The following is a 17604-nucleotide window of genomic DNA, read 5'->3' on the forward strand; positions in this document are numbered from 1 at the left end:
TTGTTTCTCTAAAAAAGACAGAAACCCATGGTCTACGGTCTATCTATCTTCTATTATTCTCAAAGTTAAATGCCCTGGGGCAAATGCACCAGAGACTAGAATTTGAGTCCCTCGAACTGTTACGTCAGTAGCGCTTGCATTAGTCATTCATTAGTGTCGTGTATAACAACAACTAGTGTTTCAATACTCGAAAATGTCTATCAAATATTGGCCATTGAAAATGTGGAAAGTATAAGTGTTCGTTGAAATTGTCCAAGTGATTTTTCTTCCTTTTACCAAGTTTTCACGAAAATGATCTACCATGTATCTCACCATCTGCTTCTCGCGTTGAAGATGAACAGTTTGGAGCTAGTCCGGCGTGCAATGGAAGAAATTGAGAACATAAATGAATTCATCGACGTTACTTTGCCATACACTCCGCTCCATCTGGTAATTTTACTAAGATCCAGCCTGCAGATTACCGAATTCCTCATAGACAAAGGTGCTGATGTCAACAGCCTTTGCGGGGAGAGCCCCTACCCAAATGTGATGTCCAAGTGCACACCCTTGCACTTGGCGATCAGCAAAAACAAAAGAATGGAAATTGACTACGCCGAGCTTTTAATTCGCCGTGGTGCAGACGTTAACATTGTTTGCTCAGGAGGCCAATCTGCCCTGCACCTGGCAGTCAGGAGCAAGAACCTCCAGTTGGTGAACCTGGTCCTCCGGAACAACGCGAATGTAAACTTAAATTCGGAGTACGGTACCCCCCTGATTGTGTTTGCGGAAAATTTCTTGCTGGGGTTCAACAATCTGGACATCATGAAGCTCCTGCTGGAATTTGGCGCTGATACCAATTGTGTAAGTGACAAGTACCCCAACGAATCTCTGCTGCACGTCGTCGTGAAAAGTGGATCCGTAGAAGCTCTTAAGCTCCTGATGAGCCATGGCTTTGCTGACATCAACATCAATATTGTTACAGCAAATGGAATGACTGCGCTTCATTACGCGGTTCTGAGTCCAGATTTAAATGACGACATGATCAGAGTTTTATTGGATTCTGGAATCGATTGGAAAATTACTGACAATCGTGGAATTTGTGCAAATGATTATTATCCGAAATTATTAATTAATTTTTTTTATAGTAAGCGCAATACCGAGGACTTTTTGGCCAATAGTTATTTTGAATTTGAGGAAAAATATAAGAAGACAAACGTTGAAGAGTCTGAACCAGCTGGCGTGTAATTATGGATTAAGAAGAGCAGTGGGGAGGAACCGCTTCCTTCCAAAAACAGATGGGGAATTTTGAACCCTGCGTTATTTTGACTACGGTATTGATTTAATCAATACCCGAGAGAGATAGACTTTGTTGTAAGACTTGATAAAACTTACTTTTAATTTATCGAAAGTCAGGAGTTTTTAATTTGTAATGCGGGTTATATTTATTAAGTTTTTGATAATTTTATTAAATATTTATAAGAAACTGCAGTCCAAATTTTTTTCGATCGAAAATTTTATTGATGTATTTATTGACTAGTTTGCATTCTTATTTTTGAATTATTTGCGTTTAGTTTTTTTAAATAATTGACAATAATTATGTTGCGGAAAATTGGACATTTTTAGTAAATTTTAAAGTAGATTAAAATTTTTTAATTTTTTAAACAGAACATAGTCTTTTAAATTAATATAAACAAGATGTGTTGGAAAATGGAAATTTTTTTGCAGAATTTGGTTAATTGTCAGGTTACCAATGAATTTTTGGTTTTGATTGACCAATAGAATTTTTTACACGCAAACATTTCCGGACATTTTCAATTTTTCTAAATGCATTTTTCTTACGTGATAATTTCAAAATAACAAATTGTTACATGTAAATTTTGAATAATGTTATTTTTAATGTCAGTCGCAACTTTGATTAATTATTTTACAATTTTTTTTTTGTTAAATTATCATATTTGGCTAGTTGCTATGTATAGTGAACTAGAATTTAATAAGCGCGCACCTGAATATTATGTAGAGTTTGCATATAATTTAAGGACGTTCATAGACAAGAAAAAGACACCAATAGGTTATGGCTATTGGTTTCTTTCTCACGCACTATAGTTGCCTCTCTTCATAGACTATCGCTCACTTACTTCCACTGACGTAAAATATCGAAAGTCGCTAACTTCAAATATTTTTTATAAAGAAATACATACCGCTTTTTTATGTTTTTTTTTTTTTTTTTATAAAAAATACTTGAAATATCTTCAATTAATAATTCTCAGGTTTTTAAAACAATTCTAAGAAAAGTGCAATTGATATTTAATAGAACGTTCGCTTGAGCGTCGGTCAGCATAGGGTTTGTATGTAAAATTTACAAATTTTAAATGCTAATATTTAAAAATTTAGTGCCGCAAGTACTATTTAAAAAAATTCCTACATATAGAGGATACTTATGAGTATAGGTACTCAAAATTTGAGTAAACGGTTTTTTCTTGGAACGTTTAATTGATGAAATTAATGCCACATACATTTCATCTCAATTTTATTACAGGAAAGATGAAAATATAATAGTCAGCAGTCTTTGTCGGAGTCACTCGGATACTTTCGGTAATTTACGCTATTAATTTAAATGTAAGAATACGCCACGTTATTGTAAACTAAAGAAACAAAGAGAAGAATTTTTCTTGTTATTTTTCGACCGGAATAAATGTAAACAAACGGTATGAATTTGGCATTTGCTTTAAATAATTGAAAAATGATTTTAGTACTTATTTTGACTAAAATAGAAATTGAAAAAAAATTCAAATTTTTCGGACTCAAGTATTGCACGTGCTCTACATCCAATTTTCCGCAATCTAATCAATCATTGACTGTAATCGTTACTTCTGACTTATTGAAATTTTTGAGTTTTAAAATTAAAAATAAAAAATAGCAATATAAAAATTTTTTAATTTTTAATGAAGAATTCATAAATCCATCACATTTATTAAATTTTTTGAAAAAATTTTTTCATCGAGAACTGAATTTATCGATTTTGATAGCCATAAGTACCTGAAACTTCATTTTATTGGTAAATAGATTCAATATTACATCTATATCAGAGTGGCTGCGCTTCAAATAAACTTATTTCGTAAATAAACTGATTTTACAAACTTCCAAGTTTAAAAAAGGCTAATTCAATGAATGTCCAGGTTTAGAATTGTTCAATTTTAATGAATTTCAATTTTAGTGTCGGCTGAAATTTGCGGTTCAAGTTTTTTAGTGGCAATTTTTGAGACAATAATTTACAATAACCTCATTTTTTTTATATGACATTATTTTAGATGTTCAAACTTTTCAATTATTTATTTTTTAATTTGGAAAATTTTTGATAATTATTTATAATAAATTTGATAATTTTTAAACTGGTGAAATTTTATTGATGCTTTATTTTAAATTGCTGATTTTACAAATAAATTTACTTGGCAATTTCTTTATTTTTAAACAACTGTTTTGTTATTGCTCATATTTTATGATATATTTAATTCATTTCAGACATTATTTACGTTTCTAACATTTAGAAAATGTTATTTTTTTTACATTTTGCTTATTTTACAAATACAAAAATTTATGATTTTCAAATTTTAGAGTTTAGAATTTTCTAAATTTAGGCAATAAATCCCTAAACATAAAAACTGACTCTAATTAATGAACGCAATTGTGTATCATAAATAATTAAGAAAAAATGTGTACAAAATATATTTTCAGTTTTTTTTTTAATTACATAAGAAATATGGAAATATGGAATACAACTATGAAAATGTATTAAAAATATTAATCAGTGAAAAATAAAATTTTAAATATTTTTCACATATTTGTATATTGTGCATGTATAAATGATTTAATACGAATGAATTTTTTCAACTTATACAATAAAACATTCTATGCTTAAACTTTAATTACGTTATTACTTTTTTTTTTTTTTGGTAATTATTTAAAAGTGGGGTCAAACGTATTTTGGCCACTTACAAAATATCAAAAAATTAATATTTTTGCCTTCAAAAGTAGAAAAAAATTTTGGCTCTCATGTTTTCGGATAAATTTTCTATTTTATTTTATTTTTTTTTTGATATATTTTTTATTGAAAATACATAAAAAAACGAACGATCTAAAAAAAAAGTTGAACATCACAATTTTTTTAAAAATCTATAAATTTTTTTGAAAATTTGTAAAATTTGTTAAAATTGTGGTAGTAAACTTTTTTTTTAATTGTTCATTTTTTTATGAATTTAAAAAAAAAAAAAAAAAAATATATCAAAATTAAAAAAAAATCCGTTAAAAAAAATGAAAATTAAAATGGTAGACCTTACTTGTAAATAATTACTTTTTTTTTTAAATAAAAAAATTTTTGATTTATTCTAAATTGATTCTAGTGCCAATTGAACTTCTTTAAATTAACGAACGTTTTTATTTACTTCTTCAATTGTCTATAAAAATTAATTGAAAAATTTAAATTGTTTTGTATTAATAAATTAAAAAAAAATGCATCATTGTCTTAAAATCTAAATTTTCTTTGATTCTCAAAGTTAAATATAATAATTTAATGATTATGATTATGATTATTGTCTCAATGTAAACAAAGTTATAACTCTAGGTATCTTGGGTCCGGGCGATGACCTGTAGCGTAAATCAATTTTACGGATGGGATCAGGGTAACCGCCGGGAAACTCATTAAAAACATAATATTACGGGACTTCGAGTTTTTGGATAAACAGGTTTTATGGAGCGAATCCCAAAAACTGCCTCGTAACGGATACTGTGACCATTGTAGTAAAATTTTTTTGTCTTGTATTAAAGGTATCTTTTACTATTCTTTTTACAGGGAAACTAGCTAGTAAAAAAAAGAGAGTTTGTTTTGAGAAAACCCTTGCTATAGTATCATTAGTGTTAGTGTTGGTCTAGCGTTTATGTCTGTTGGGGTCCAGAGACGGAATTAACAATAAAACGGTAAAAAGATTCTAGTTCGGGTATGCTATGTATAAAATTTAAAAGTCCAAGTCTAGAGTCTGAGGGTCGAAGACCTTTTAATTCGAATGGTCGTAATAAATAACTTTTAATTGACGATAAAAATTGAATTTTTTATAGAATTAAGAAATTTATAGCGTTGAGCTTTTTTTTTAGTTTTTAAGTCGGAAAACTTCTAAAGCCAACTAAAGTAGAAAAAATGTTTGATTTAAAAACGATTCTTATTTATTAATGAATTTTTTGATTGTTGACCTAATATTGGATTGTTATTACTATAGCTAAGCCCGACAGTTGTTGTCCTATCAAAATTTCACAAAATTTGTATGTGACCGTTTCGTTAAATTTTGAAAAGTTTTTTAAAATTATATTAAAGAAGTAAAAATAAGAAAAAATTTGGAAAATCCAAAAGTGCACGCCTCACACGTTCATTTTATAGAAAAATATAGAAAAATATATTTTTTCTATTTTTTTTTCTACTTTCTACAGTTATATCAACGGCCAATATCGGATTTTGTTATCAATGTAGTTCCTATTGCTAGCGTAACGATGCATTTTTTTATATTAAAAACGTATTTTTAAGTTCCCGTGTAAAAAAAAAATCGTCTTAAAATTGTCGTTTGTTTAAGATCTTAAACGTGACACAAACCAAGACTATTTTAAGACTTTTTTAAGACGCCAAAAAAAAATTCCGAGAGCAGATTTTGACCTTTGACTAACTTCAAGGCTATCTCATGTATTTTAATTTAGAGGATTTTTTTGTTAATGAAAATACAATTTGTCCTTTCAACAAACGTATTAAAAAAATAAGTTGCCCAATCGGTCCAGTCATTATCAATTTATGCGGTTACCAACGAACAGCATTTCATTCTTATTATGCAGAAGATCAATGTTATTATTTCATTTACTTTTTAAATATCGACCGTTAATAAATAGTAGAAGAAACAAAAAAAATAGTGCAGAAGTATTTTTTTATTTATCATTAATCAATATTCCATGAGAATAAATTAAAATTAAGTTGTTTAAATTCTCTTTGATAAATCACCAGACATAAAGTTAGATTGAATATTAGAAGAAAACTTAAAATTGTTTTAGTGCGTAAGTGAAACGAAAGCTTTCTGTTCTGCGTAGCACTTCATCATCATCATAGCTGTTTCACATGCATCGGCACCCTCTGCAAAAAGAAATAAAAAAAATCGCATCAATTATAAACCTATTTTTAAAAATTAAAATGAAAAACTTAAGTAGAAACTTACTCATGTCTTTGCACTTCATCATGACTTCATCAATTTTGTCAGCTGGCAAGTCATTGCCCATTTTCTTTTTGGTGACTTCTTCGTCCAAAGTTCCGTCTTCTTTCATCTAACAAAACAATTTGTTATTTTATGATTATCAATGTGTGTTAAATAAACGATCTTATTTTAAATAATTTTGCAGTTACTTACGACTTTGATTTTCAGCATCATGCATTTCATGAAACACCGAAGTTTCATGTCATCCATCATCCATTCACCGTTTTTCGCCTTGTCAATAAAAGCTGAAAGTTGCAATAAAATCATTAATTATCATAATTTTCATTTTACTTTTCAAAAATAGATTCTGAGTTCCAAATAAGTTTAAATTTATAAATATATTAAATTAGATTATATATTACATTCATCAACACCGGTTTCAGTGACACACTGTGTTCTGAATTCCTTGAGCTTAGCTTTTTGTTCATCATTGAGCTCAGCCTATAACAAAAATTACATTCAAGTATGGCGTTAAAATTTGCAATTTTTAAATAACTCTAAAAGTGATTTTTTAAAATGACTTCTACAAAACTTTTGCAGTGTCAAAAACTATCTTTGGATATAAAAAAAATCACCCTCTTAGGAAAATTTTTTGTTAATACAAAACTTACTTAAATTTGTATAAACTTTGTAGAAAACTTAATTTTCTACAAGAATCATATTTAGAAAATTCTTTATCATTGATCGTAGCAGAAAAAAATTTTGTTTTTTTTTTATGACAAAATCTTTATCTGATGTTAATAAAATAGAACATCACTCCCAACTGTGTATAGCTCGATAACAGAGATGAAATATGTTTCCAAACGCAGAAATTTTTTTTATTCCCAAAGAAAGTTTTAGCTTGTAGCAAAACAGCAACATATAAAATCCAATTCCACATAAATTAATGAGTGAGAAACGAGAAATTTTTTACCTGTGTAAAACAAAATCGTCTTAAAATTGTCGATTGTTTAAGATCTTAAACGTGACACAAACCAAGACTATTTTAAGACGCCAAAAAAAAATTCCGAGAGCAGATTTTTGAAATTTGATTCTCAAATTTGTTATGAAAATAAGACGATATCACAGTGACAGCTTCGGAAAATTATTACAGAGAGTCTTAAAATTGTCTTTAAATATTCTAAAAATCGTCTTAAAAAAATCTTGAAATAGTTTTAAAAAAATGTTAAAATAGTCTTAAAAAATCATAAAAATCTTAAAATGCTCTTAAAAAATGTTAAAATAGTTTTAAAAAAATTTTTCGAAACTATTTTAAGATGAGCTAACAGCAACAGAGCCCCGAAACATTGAAACGGAACGTCTTAAAAAAGTCTTAAAATTGTCCGATAATAAGTTTTCAACAATTTAAAAAGAGCTTACTCAAAAATGTAGCGGCAAGAAAATCGTAAAATCGTCTAAAAATTAATTTTCATAACAAATTCGAAAACCAAATTTCAAAAATCTGCTCTCAGAATTTTTTTTTTGTCTTAAAAAAGTCTTGGTTTGTGTCACGTTTAAGATCTTACACAACGACAATTTTAAGACGATTTTTTTTTTTACACGGGTTAGGTTTTCAAAATGTTTTTGTCTATATTCATACAAAAAGAAAAAAAATTAACTTGAATCAAGAAAATAATATTGAAGAGTTTTATCGTCTTGATTTGAATAAAAAAATTCTGAAAGTAAGAAATTTTTCTTAGTTTAAGTAAATTTTATTTGAATCAAGAATTTTTCATCTTGATTTAAGACAATGAGACTCTTCAAAATTATTTTCTTGGTCCAAAAATTATTCTCCTGATCTCAGTTAATTCATTTTTAATTGTAGTTCTCAATAAACAAATAAAAAATACTTACGAGAGCACCAACGAAACAAACAGCGAGAACAATAGCGAATAGTTTCATTTTCGGTGTGATAATTGTAGTTAACCAGAAAGCTCACTACTTACTGAATAACAAAGGAATAAAGTGATCTCTTTTATACGCTTCTGATTTAATACACTGAATGTCTGTGAAGGCTATTAGCATATAAAACATAACATACTTGTTTGTGGTGGGGTCGTGTCACATAAGATTAGACTTAATTTTTATTTCGATTAACGATAACTTGTTGGCTTACTTATCGAGTCTCAAAAATGGTTATTTTACGTAAATAAAAAAAAAAATATTTACATTTATCTGACAATTGATAACATCATGTAACAGTTCAGATACAGAGGAAATTTATTTTTCCATAAGAGCTTACATCAGAGTTCATATGTTTTGTCCTTTATAATTTACATAACAATGAATATCATTGCACATAAATAGTATATAGTATATAAATTGAAGCATAAAGACAAATTTGATAACCTTTTTCGTAATGATAGATAAATAAATTTAAAATCAAGTACAGGCTTGCACTGTCACATACATGATCGTCATATTTTTATTATTGTAGTTTGATTGCATGCGTAAAATTTGACTTATTAAATCACATCTGTAAATAAAATTAGTTGGGATAATTTTTTAGCTGCATAGAATTCAAAATAAACTAAATTAACTTAATTTTGACCATTCATTTAACGTGGATCTATAATTTCGAGCTTACAGGTGAAAAAATTTTTTGATATAGTCTTATGTGCACATATATAATTTTTTTCTTAAACGTGACATAAACCAAGACTTTTTTGAGGCGCCAAAAAAAATTCTGAGAACAGATTTTTGAAATTTGGTTCTCGAATTTGTGATGAAAATTAATTTTTAGACGATATTACGACTTTCTAACCGCTATATTTTTGAGTACACTCTTTTCAAATTGAATTTGAAATTGTTGAAGACTTATTATCGGACAATTTTTAGACTTTTTTAAGACCCTCCGTTTTAATGTTCCGGAGCTCTGTCGTTGTTAGCTCCATCTTAAAATAGTCTCAAAAAAATTTTTTTAAAACTATTTTAAAATTTTTTTAAGACGATTCTTAGATTATTTTAAGACTAATAATTTTCCGCATCTGTCGCTGTGATATCGTCTTATTTTCATAACAACTTCGAGAACCAAATTTCAAAAATCTGTTCGGAATTTTTTTTTTGGCGTCTTAAAAAAGTCTTAAAATAGTCTTGGTTTGTGTCACGTTTGAGATCTTAAACAAACGACAATTTTAAGACGATTTTTTTTAAACGGGATATTTGTCCTGAAATGAAAATTGTCCATATCAGAAACATATGCAACTATATCAGGCTTGAAATATCCTGATACCGCCATATGTGACTTGTCTTGACCTAAATAATTTTTATATCGAACATATCATGCTGTCTAAGGACCTATGTAAACATATCAGGATATCAAGCTACATATGGCCATATATATATGTCCTGATATGATCAATATCCATATCAAGCGTTACCAGAAAGTTTTTTTTCAAGAAGTAGTCTTAAATATGAAGTAGTCTTAAATTTGTGTCAAAATATGACATTCAATTTTAAATTCATTTTGAATCAGAATTTTTTTTTGCGCGGGTAAGGTTTCTCTTATCATTATTGCTGGTATGATACTGTGTTGTTATTACTATTCTTTATATGGTATCACAAGTATCGATCACATATTTATATTGTAATTAATAATATAATAAAATCGTATCAACGTTTGTCAAGGTCCAACGGTGGGTTTTAAGACAGGTAGGATAAAAATGTTGAAGCATAATATTTATTATTGATAATTGCTCTTAACCCTTACTCGCATGAGAGATACCCTATGCTATCGGCTGCGAGCAAGGAGCTAATAGAATTTTACAACAAAGTTGTTTAAAGCATCATTATTTCAAAAACTACTACTGGATTTCTCATATTCTGAATTAAGTCATATTTAATGTATTTTATTATTTGCGGAAGTGATGAATAGTTATTTCAAATAGGCTGCATAAATTATGAATAAAATAAGTAAATCCGTCCTCGAAGTCAGGTAATTCGTTTACAATGTGTCTTATGTACGCAATGTTCCTTGTGAATGTCTAAGTTTATGCCAGCGTATGTAGCAAACTTACAAGGTTGCTTACTAATTAGTTATTACATTATATTATATTATACTAATCTGGATCAAATTTGTTTGTTCTTTACTATTTATGATGTAAATATATTTCTGTTATTGTTTTCAATGAGAAAAAAACATTTCCTTTTGTATAATAATAAGTAAAAATAAATAATAACTTCACGACCAAATTTTTTCTAACATAAATGCTGCATTAAAAAAATATATGATTCAAGGAAAAAGTTCTTTTTGTTATACTCGCTCCAAAAGTTCAACTTTTGAGCGCTGGGTGGCGTCCGTAAAGGGACTCTTTTCTAGAGACTCTACCATACCGTCTTTTTTTCACGGCCTAGGCCGTGAAGTTTTACCCCCTCCTTTTTTTTACAAACTTTTCGAGTACTCCTAGACGAAATTGAAAGAGATTGTAAAAAAAAAAGTCGAATTCTAGTGTACTGACCAATGATTGTGAGTAAATTTTAAACAGTTACTATTGAGTGGCTCTAAGTATTTCTCTGCTGTCAGTTTATTATCAAATTACTTTATAACGATTTTTAATTTTTTAAATAAACTTTTTTTCGATCCTACCCTGGATTCCTATATGGGGAACCAGATGGAAATCTGTCTGAAAACGCCATGTGGGAATCCAGGCTGGTTTCACATATGGATTTTTTGACAGGGTTTTTCTTAACAGCCGATCCCCTCTTTTTCTCGCGTCGCACTCACTGCAAGAAAGGGTACTATCCTTGTTACACTCATGATTATAAAACTATTGTAGTTTTATTTTTTTCTTTTGAACAGATGAGAATTTTGAAAAAATGCTTTGCTACGAAATAAACAATTAAAAAATCTATTACGGAGCAGAGCGTTTTTTTTCAAAATTCTTCTTTGTCTAGGAGAGAAATATAAAGCTGCTATCGTAGGGACCGGCTCTTAATGTAATTCATCTACACAGAAAAAAAGGTTCACTTGAGCCAAGAAAATATTTTTCTTCCTAATAATTTTCTTGAGCGAAAAAAAAATTTTTTTGACACAAGAAATTTCACTTATTCCAAAAAATGAATTCTCTTGCTTCAAAAAATACGTATATTGATCCAAGAAAATTTATTTAAGTCTAGACAATCTTCTTGTTTTGGGAAAATTCAGCCTCTTGCTCCAAAAAATTAAATATCTCGATTGAAGTAAATTTTCATTAATATTTTTATTGACTAACATGTCAAATGGGAAGATCAAATAATTTTGAATCATTTTTTTTTTTTTTTTTTTCATTCAATATGTAATATTGCACGCTAAAATAGTATAAAATTGGTATCAAACATTCAAGAGAAAAATGTTCTCAAGGTGAGAAAATCTTTTTCTCAGCTGAGGTATGGTGGCGCTGGTTCCCTAAAGTATCAAAAAATCTTGGTCAAATATAAAAATTTATTGTATCAAGTATTTATGATAATTTGAATTAATAAAAAATTACTTTCACCAAGAATAGAATTTCAAGAGAAATTTTTACTTCGGCCAACACAACTTCGATCTCCCTTCAGGCACCCGAAAATTTTCTTGAGCCAAGAATTTTGTTCTCCAGTCACGAAATTTTCTATCTGTATACCGCAGGTATTTAAATTTGCAGAGTTTTCATCTTTTGAGACTCCTCTACTATATCGTCTTAAAATCATATTAGTAAGCCCGATTATTACTCGAATATTGCAACATAATTCAAAGACAAAATTAGTTAAAATTCTGTAATAGCATTATATCCACTTAACATTGACAGTAAAAAAAAACCTCTTTAAACTAAAGTTATAAAAACATAATCGACTACAAATTATATAAATGCAACAAATTGTCCAATCAAAACTACAATAAATTTATGGCTATTATAATTAATAATTATTTTGGACTTGACATTAAACTGTATGAATCAAGGATAAACAATTTAATTATCGACTATTATAAGTACAACAATAGCGTGTATAATATAACATCCTACTGGTCTAGGATACTTACTTGTATATAATAAAAAGTAGCTCTAGTGTGAGTTCGGAAATTGTTTATTGCCCATAAAATGGCCAAGGGAAGTAAGTAATTTTCAACAACTAGAATTTATAAAATAACAGTTCATCATCCATCATTATGTATGATTTCAAGCAATAAATAAATAAATAAATAAATGATTGTGTTACATATATCCGTTCGTCACCTTCCAACTTATCCGATCTTGATCCTCGTAAAAATGAGCGCGGGTAAGTTAAAAAAAAATTCATAGATAAAAATACACAACAATGAGATTACGTACATGTCAATTATGTTTTATGCCAAGTCTTAGATGGTAATTAATCTATGTCAAGTATATAAGGTAAATATTTCACATCTCTGACATTATTTTTTCAAGCGTACTTGGAACAAACATTGTAAATTTTTCAGAACAATGCGTGTTGCTACTTTAGTGCTTTTTGCTTGTGCTCTTGCTGTTGGGGTAAGTGTGAATATTTTTGTTTTAGTTTATCATCAATACAATTAACTTTTTTCAATTAATTTACATTACTCTAAACAGCTATCCATTTTTTTAAATTAGTAAAATAATTGCACGCTTCTAACGGAAATACGATTTGAGAATTCTTGCGCTTTCACTCATTAAAAATTATGTGTTATAACTTGGGGTTTTTAAAATTTCAAAAATAAGTCGCACAAAAAATGAAAACTACTTCATTAAATTCGCTTTTCACTGCTATTATATTTTTCTTATGAAAAAACAATTTGTTAACATAGAAAAATTAATAAATTTTGTAAAAAACTCGCTGTTAATTATGTTGTATCTTGTAGCAGAAAAAATATTTTAAAACACAAGATAAAACTAAAATTTTTGCACGACTTATGATGCAAAGCTTTACACTCGAAAAATTTTTTTCACCTCATTGCAACTATTTTTATTATATTATACTACTTTTACAAAATATAATTCAATAAGGATTATGAATCGTTAATTTTTTGATTATCAAAACTTCTTTTCTTTACCGTACTATAAAAAAAAAGTAAAGTTTGCAAAATCCAAAAGTACAGGACTCATAATGTTCAGTTAATTGTAAAATAATAATAAAAAAATATGTATATAAGAAGATGTGATAAGACGACAATGCGCAGGTACCTCTAGTTAAATACATGTATATTAGGGTGTGTTAAAATGTAATTTCCGTGAAGAACCTTTTAAAATTGGAATTTCGAATTCTGCTTCTAACAGCAGCTGTGTTTAGGCGTTTTCTGAAATATTTTGGGGTAAGAGGATTTATTTGATTTTCACAGAATTTTTACCAGGAGATTCAATTTGGCACTACCGATCAAATTTTGAATTTTCAGCGGAAATGCCCAAACTAAGCTCTTGTTAAAAAATTCTATGAAAATCAAATTTATCGTCTCACCTCAAAATATCTCAGAAAATACCCAAACACATCCCCTGTTAAAAGAGGAACTCAAAATTTCAATTTTAAAAGGTTCTTCACAGAAGTTCCATTTTGGCACACCCTAATGTATATAATATTAGGGTGTGCCAAAATGTAACTTCCTTGGAGGACCTCTTAAAATTGAAATTTTTCAGCAGAAGCTTAGTTTGGGCATTTCCGCTGAAAATTCAAAATTTGGCCGGAAGTGCCCAATTAAATCTACTGTTAAAAATTCTATGAAAATCGAATAAATCCTCTCCCCTCAAAATATCGCAGAAAATGCCCAAACACGGCCCCTGTTAAAAGCGAAACTCAACATTCCAATTTTAAGAGGTCCTCCAAGGACGTTACATTTTGGCACACCCTTATATATATATATATATATATATATATATATATATATATATATATATATATATATATATATATATATATATATATATATATATATCTAGTCTTTTACTTTTTACATTTTATTGATTGTAATTAAACGACATTGAATTATATAGCTATTCGCGCTAGGGGACCTACAATTCCTTCAAAGAATTAAAAAAAAGAAAATCTGACTTAATTAATGGATTTTTTCGCAAGTTAAAGTGTTTCCGAATTTCATACTTGACAGTTGGGAAAATTTTTATCACTATATTTTGATTTTTCTTTCCATTTTTATTGCATTGAATCCATTTTCGAAAAGTATTAAATTAATCTTCATTTAAATTATTTTCACAATAGTGCGCAAAATACTTAAATTCCGTGAATTAATAAGAGTATAAGTATATAAATAATCAAAATAGTTACCGAAAAAAGGTGAAAAAAATTTTTCGATCGTAAAGCACTCTCTGGTGCTTCGCATCATGAGTTGTTAAAAAAAAAATGAATTCTTACACATAACTTTTAAATCACTCATAATTCAACCAATTAAGATAATTATAGAGTTCAAGATTAATTATTTTTAAACAAGGAGATAAACTTATCAAATATTACACATTTTTATGTAGAATACTCACATATTTATTCAAACTTTGCACCTTAATCTTTTAATTATTAAATAAAAAATTTTCATTAATATATCAATCATGTTATCAATAATGTTAGTAACTTTTCAATTCATCAATTAAGTTTTGAACAATTACATATACATTATATGTTACTGCTTATTTTTAATATTATTGATCGATAATTAAGGTACTTGGCGAGATGCCATCAGAACCAGAACATGCAGAAATGATGAAGAAATGTATTACAGAAGCAGGAATCGATGAGTCTGATACAAAAAATTTGTTCCACATGTCCCAGGAAGAGCCTAGTCAAAAAGTAAAATGTTTCCATGCTTGTTTGAGCAGAGAAATGGGTGTCGTATGTATATGTATACTTTGTGATCACATGATAATTTAATTCAATTCATTCATTTCTTTTTATTTACTTTGATTAAGATGGTTGATGGAAGTATCAACAAAGATAAAGCCATCGAAATACTTCCAACTGATTTTCCGGAGCGCGAAAAAGTTATTGAAGGATTTTCGAAGTGCAGTGAAGAGAGTAAGTTTTATTTTTTTATGAAATAATGATGGCTATTCGTAAAGATAGAAAATTATTTCATTCTAAATTTTTACATTCACTTATTCTCAAATCATAAAATCATCATTTGCTTTTTTATGACGATATTGTTCATATAATATGTTAAGTATGTAAGTTGATTACATTTATTTATATATAAATTAAATCGATAAGATTTTTCAAGACTCATGTGTGTGGTAGCACATGCTTTGCTCGTTGTGCCAAACTTCTCATAGCCGAAAGCTATGTCTACTCAATTACATGAATGTAAGCAATTCAAATGCTGTTATTTTAACAGACTCAATATACGGAACCTTCTATAGCTTTTCAACATGGTTGACTGTACTGTCAACAGATAGCGCTATATTTTTTTTTATGAAATTTTTTTTGTTTTATAATTTTTTGAAATAAAATTTTTTTTGTCCAAAAAAAAATTTTTTTTTTTTCAGTCAATAGATATTTATATCATAAATGTCATAAATAGAATATCAAAAAAAAGTCGTCAAAATCGCCACTTAACGGCCGAATGACATACAATATTTTTTGTTATTATCACTCTATAAGTTTAACTTTTGAGGGATAGGAAGCAAACAATGACATATTTAAATTTTATGAAGTTTCACAAGGACAAAAATACTTAATTTTATATTAATTATCTTTTTACTATTATTTATTTATAGCGTGGTTGTTATTTTATCAACATTAAGTCCGCTTCATAATAAACTGCCAGCAGAGAAATATTTAGCGCCACTCAATAGTAATTATTTAAAATTTACTTAAAATCATTGATCGGCACACTAGAATGTGATTTTTTTTTTACAATCTCTCTTAATTTCGTCTGGGTGTACTCAAAAAAATCGTAAAAAAAAGGAGGGGGTAAAACTTCACGGCCTAGGCCGTGAAAAAAAGACGGTATCGTAGAATCTCTAGAAAAAGCCCCTTTACGGACGCTATCCAGCGCTCAAAAGTTGAACTTTTGGAGCGAGCATAACAAAAAATTTTTTTTATTTCTTTAGTTAAAAAATATTATTTCAACTTAGTATTCATTTTATCAAAAAAGCAATATATATAAGCATTAACACGGTAATTTAATTTTCAAAGTTGATGGAGAATTGAAAATGATTTAACTTAACCTAGAGAATTTCTTTTCTGGTTAGAAAAAAGATTTCAAATCAATCAAAAATTTTAATTCTCGATGAGAGAAAGAATTCAAAAATATTGAAATTATTTAAAAATATTAAAAATAATTAAAATTTCGTTATTTATAATATTTTTTAATCAGAGTATTAAAAAATAAGGTATGGGACATTTATTATCATTCATTATTATTCAATCGATACATTAACTAAAATATTATTTGTATTGCAGTTATAATTTAAGTTGTCGACTTTTCAATATTATACAATTTTTTTTTAAACTTAAATTTTAACACCGTTGAAATTTTTGATATTTTACTTCAAAATTTGTGTAGTCAATTTAAATTATTCATTATTTTGAACAAATTTTTATTACAGAAGGAAGCGATGACTGTGAGACAGCTTATCTCGTTTTCAAATGCCTGCGTGATAATAAGGTAACACTAATAACCACAATAATGTGTAATGAACAATGATACTAATCATAATTGCTATATTATTATGAATGTGAATAAAAATAAAAAACTCAATGATCACTTCTACTAACGTAACCTTCGTTTCATTTTAATTATATAATAATGAATAATCTTCATGGAACATTGTTGTACAGATAATACCTCCTCCTCCTCCCCGTCCGGAATAAAATTGAGGATTTCTGATCACTTGGATATTGTATAAGATGACTCACGCTCCTGGCAATCGACCGAATTGACGATTATGTAACCAAATGGTAATAAGGATAATATGAATTAGTATAATGTTACAATTAAAAATGTTGTATTAATAGAAATTAATAGAATAGTAGAGTAATAAACAAACACTATCAATTGAAAATAGTTATTTTTTCAAACGAATCATGTCACCCTCATCTACTTCTGAGTAAAGATCACTACAAAGTAGAACATTTATCTATAAGCAATGTAATTAAGATACTGCGATGCGATCTTTAATCTACCAGAGACTGTAACGAAAATTCGGAATATTTATAAGTTATAATTGATAATCATTGCGGTGATTCGTAGTCTATGATGGGAATGATAACGATCAACAGATTCGGTAGAATCTGGCGCCAAGTTCCGTTCTCAAGCCAGACTACCGAGTGTGTATATTACCGTAAGCAGAATCGTTTTTTGAGGTTACAAGTTTTTTTTCAAATTTAATTTGATTTTTTTTTTTATATGATATTTTATAATAGTAGTTCATGCTTTTTATTACGCGTATTACTTGATTATTATCAATTATCTTTATAA

General features: G+C 28.1%; 3 protein-coding genes across 3 annotated transcripts; 2 read left to right on the forward strand and 1 right to left on the reverse strand.

Annotated features, from left to right (window-relative positions):
- LOC141528139 (uncharacterized) lies at positions 1-1888 on the forward strand. The gene is made up of 2 exons (XM_074244033.1): positions 1-840; positions 1125-1888. The coding sequence occupies exons 1-2, from the start codon at positions 292-294 to the stop codon at positions 1125-1127; spliced, it is 552 nt and encodes a 183-aa protein (XP_074100134.1). The 5' UTR covers positions 1-291; the 3' UTR covers positions 1128-1888.
- A 4031-nt stretch (positions 1889-5919) lies between these two features.
- On the reverse strand, positions 5920-8242 carry LOC141528281 (general odorant-binding protein 56d-like). Its single transcript, XM_074244247.1, has 5 exons — positions 8091-8242; positions 6620-6698; positions 6411-6502; positions 6222-6327; positions 5920-6139 (listed from the first exon to the last, which is right to left on the reverse strand). Exons 1-5 carry the CDS (start codon positions 8136-8138, stop codon positions 6057-6059), a joined length of 408 nt encoding a protein of 135 aa, XP_074100348.1. The 5' UTR covers positions 8139-8242; the 3' UTR covers positions 5920-6056.
- Positions 8243-12588: 4346 nt separating this feature from the next.
- Positions 12589-17188, forward strand: LOC141528176 (general odorant-binding protein 56h-like). The gene is made up of 5 exons (XM_074244087.1): positions 12589-12700; positions 14847-15017; positions 15095-15200; positions 16733-16791; positions 16965-17188. Exons 1-5 carry the CDS (start codon positions 12653-12655, stop codon positions 16995-16997), a joined length of 417 nt encoding a protein of 138 aa, XP_074100188.1. The 5' UTR covers positions 12589-12652; the 3' UTR covers positions 16998-17188.
- Positions 17189-17604: the final 416 nt, after the last annotated feature.

The sequence above is a fragment of the Cotesia typhae genome, unplaced genomic scaffold (assembly GCF_013202065.1).
Source record: "Cotesia typhae breed Kobodo isofemale line unplaced genomic scaffold, CoteBio_Ctyphae contig_43, whole genome shotgun sequence".
Classification (NCBI taxonomy): domain Eukaryota; kingdom Metazoa; phylum Arthropoda; class Insecta; order Hymenoptera; family Braconidae; genus Cotesia; species Cotesia typhae.

Excerpts from the sequence above, each read along its gene's own strand:
- LOC141528139 (XM_074244033.1), top strand. The coding sequence starts at position 292 with ATGATCTACCATGTATCTCACCATCTGCTTCTCGCGTTGAAGATGAAC.
- LOC141528281 (XM_074244247.1), bottom strand. The coding sequence starts at position 8,138 with ATGAAACTATTCGCTATTGTTCTCGCTGTTTGTTTCGTTGGTGCTCTC. Across the intron at positions 6,699-8,090 it reads TTTGTTTCGTTGGTGCTCTC|GCTGAGCTCAATGATGAACA; the intron begins GTAAGTATTTTT and ends TTTTTGTTATAG. Across the intron at positions 6,328-6,410 it reads TGATGCTGAAAATCAAAGTC|ATGAAAGAAGACGGAACTTT; the intron begins GTAAGTAACTGC and ends TTGTTTTGTTAG.
- LOC141528176 (XM_074244087.1), top strand. The coding sequence starts at position 12,653 with ATGCGTGTTGCTACTTTAGTGCTTTTTGCTTGTGCTCTTGCTGTTGGG. Across the intron at positions 15,201-16,732 it reads TTCGAAGTGCAGTGAAGAGA|AAGGAAGCGATGACTGTGAG; the intron begins GTAAGTTTTATT and ends TTTTTATTACAG. Across the intron at positions 16,792-16,964 it reads AATGCCTGCGTGATAATAAG|ATAATACCTCCTCCTCCTCC; the intron begins GTAACACTAATA and ends ATTGTTGTACAG.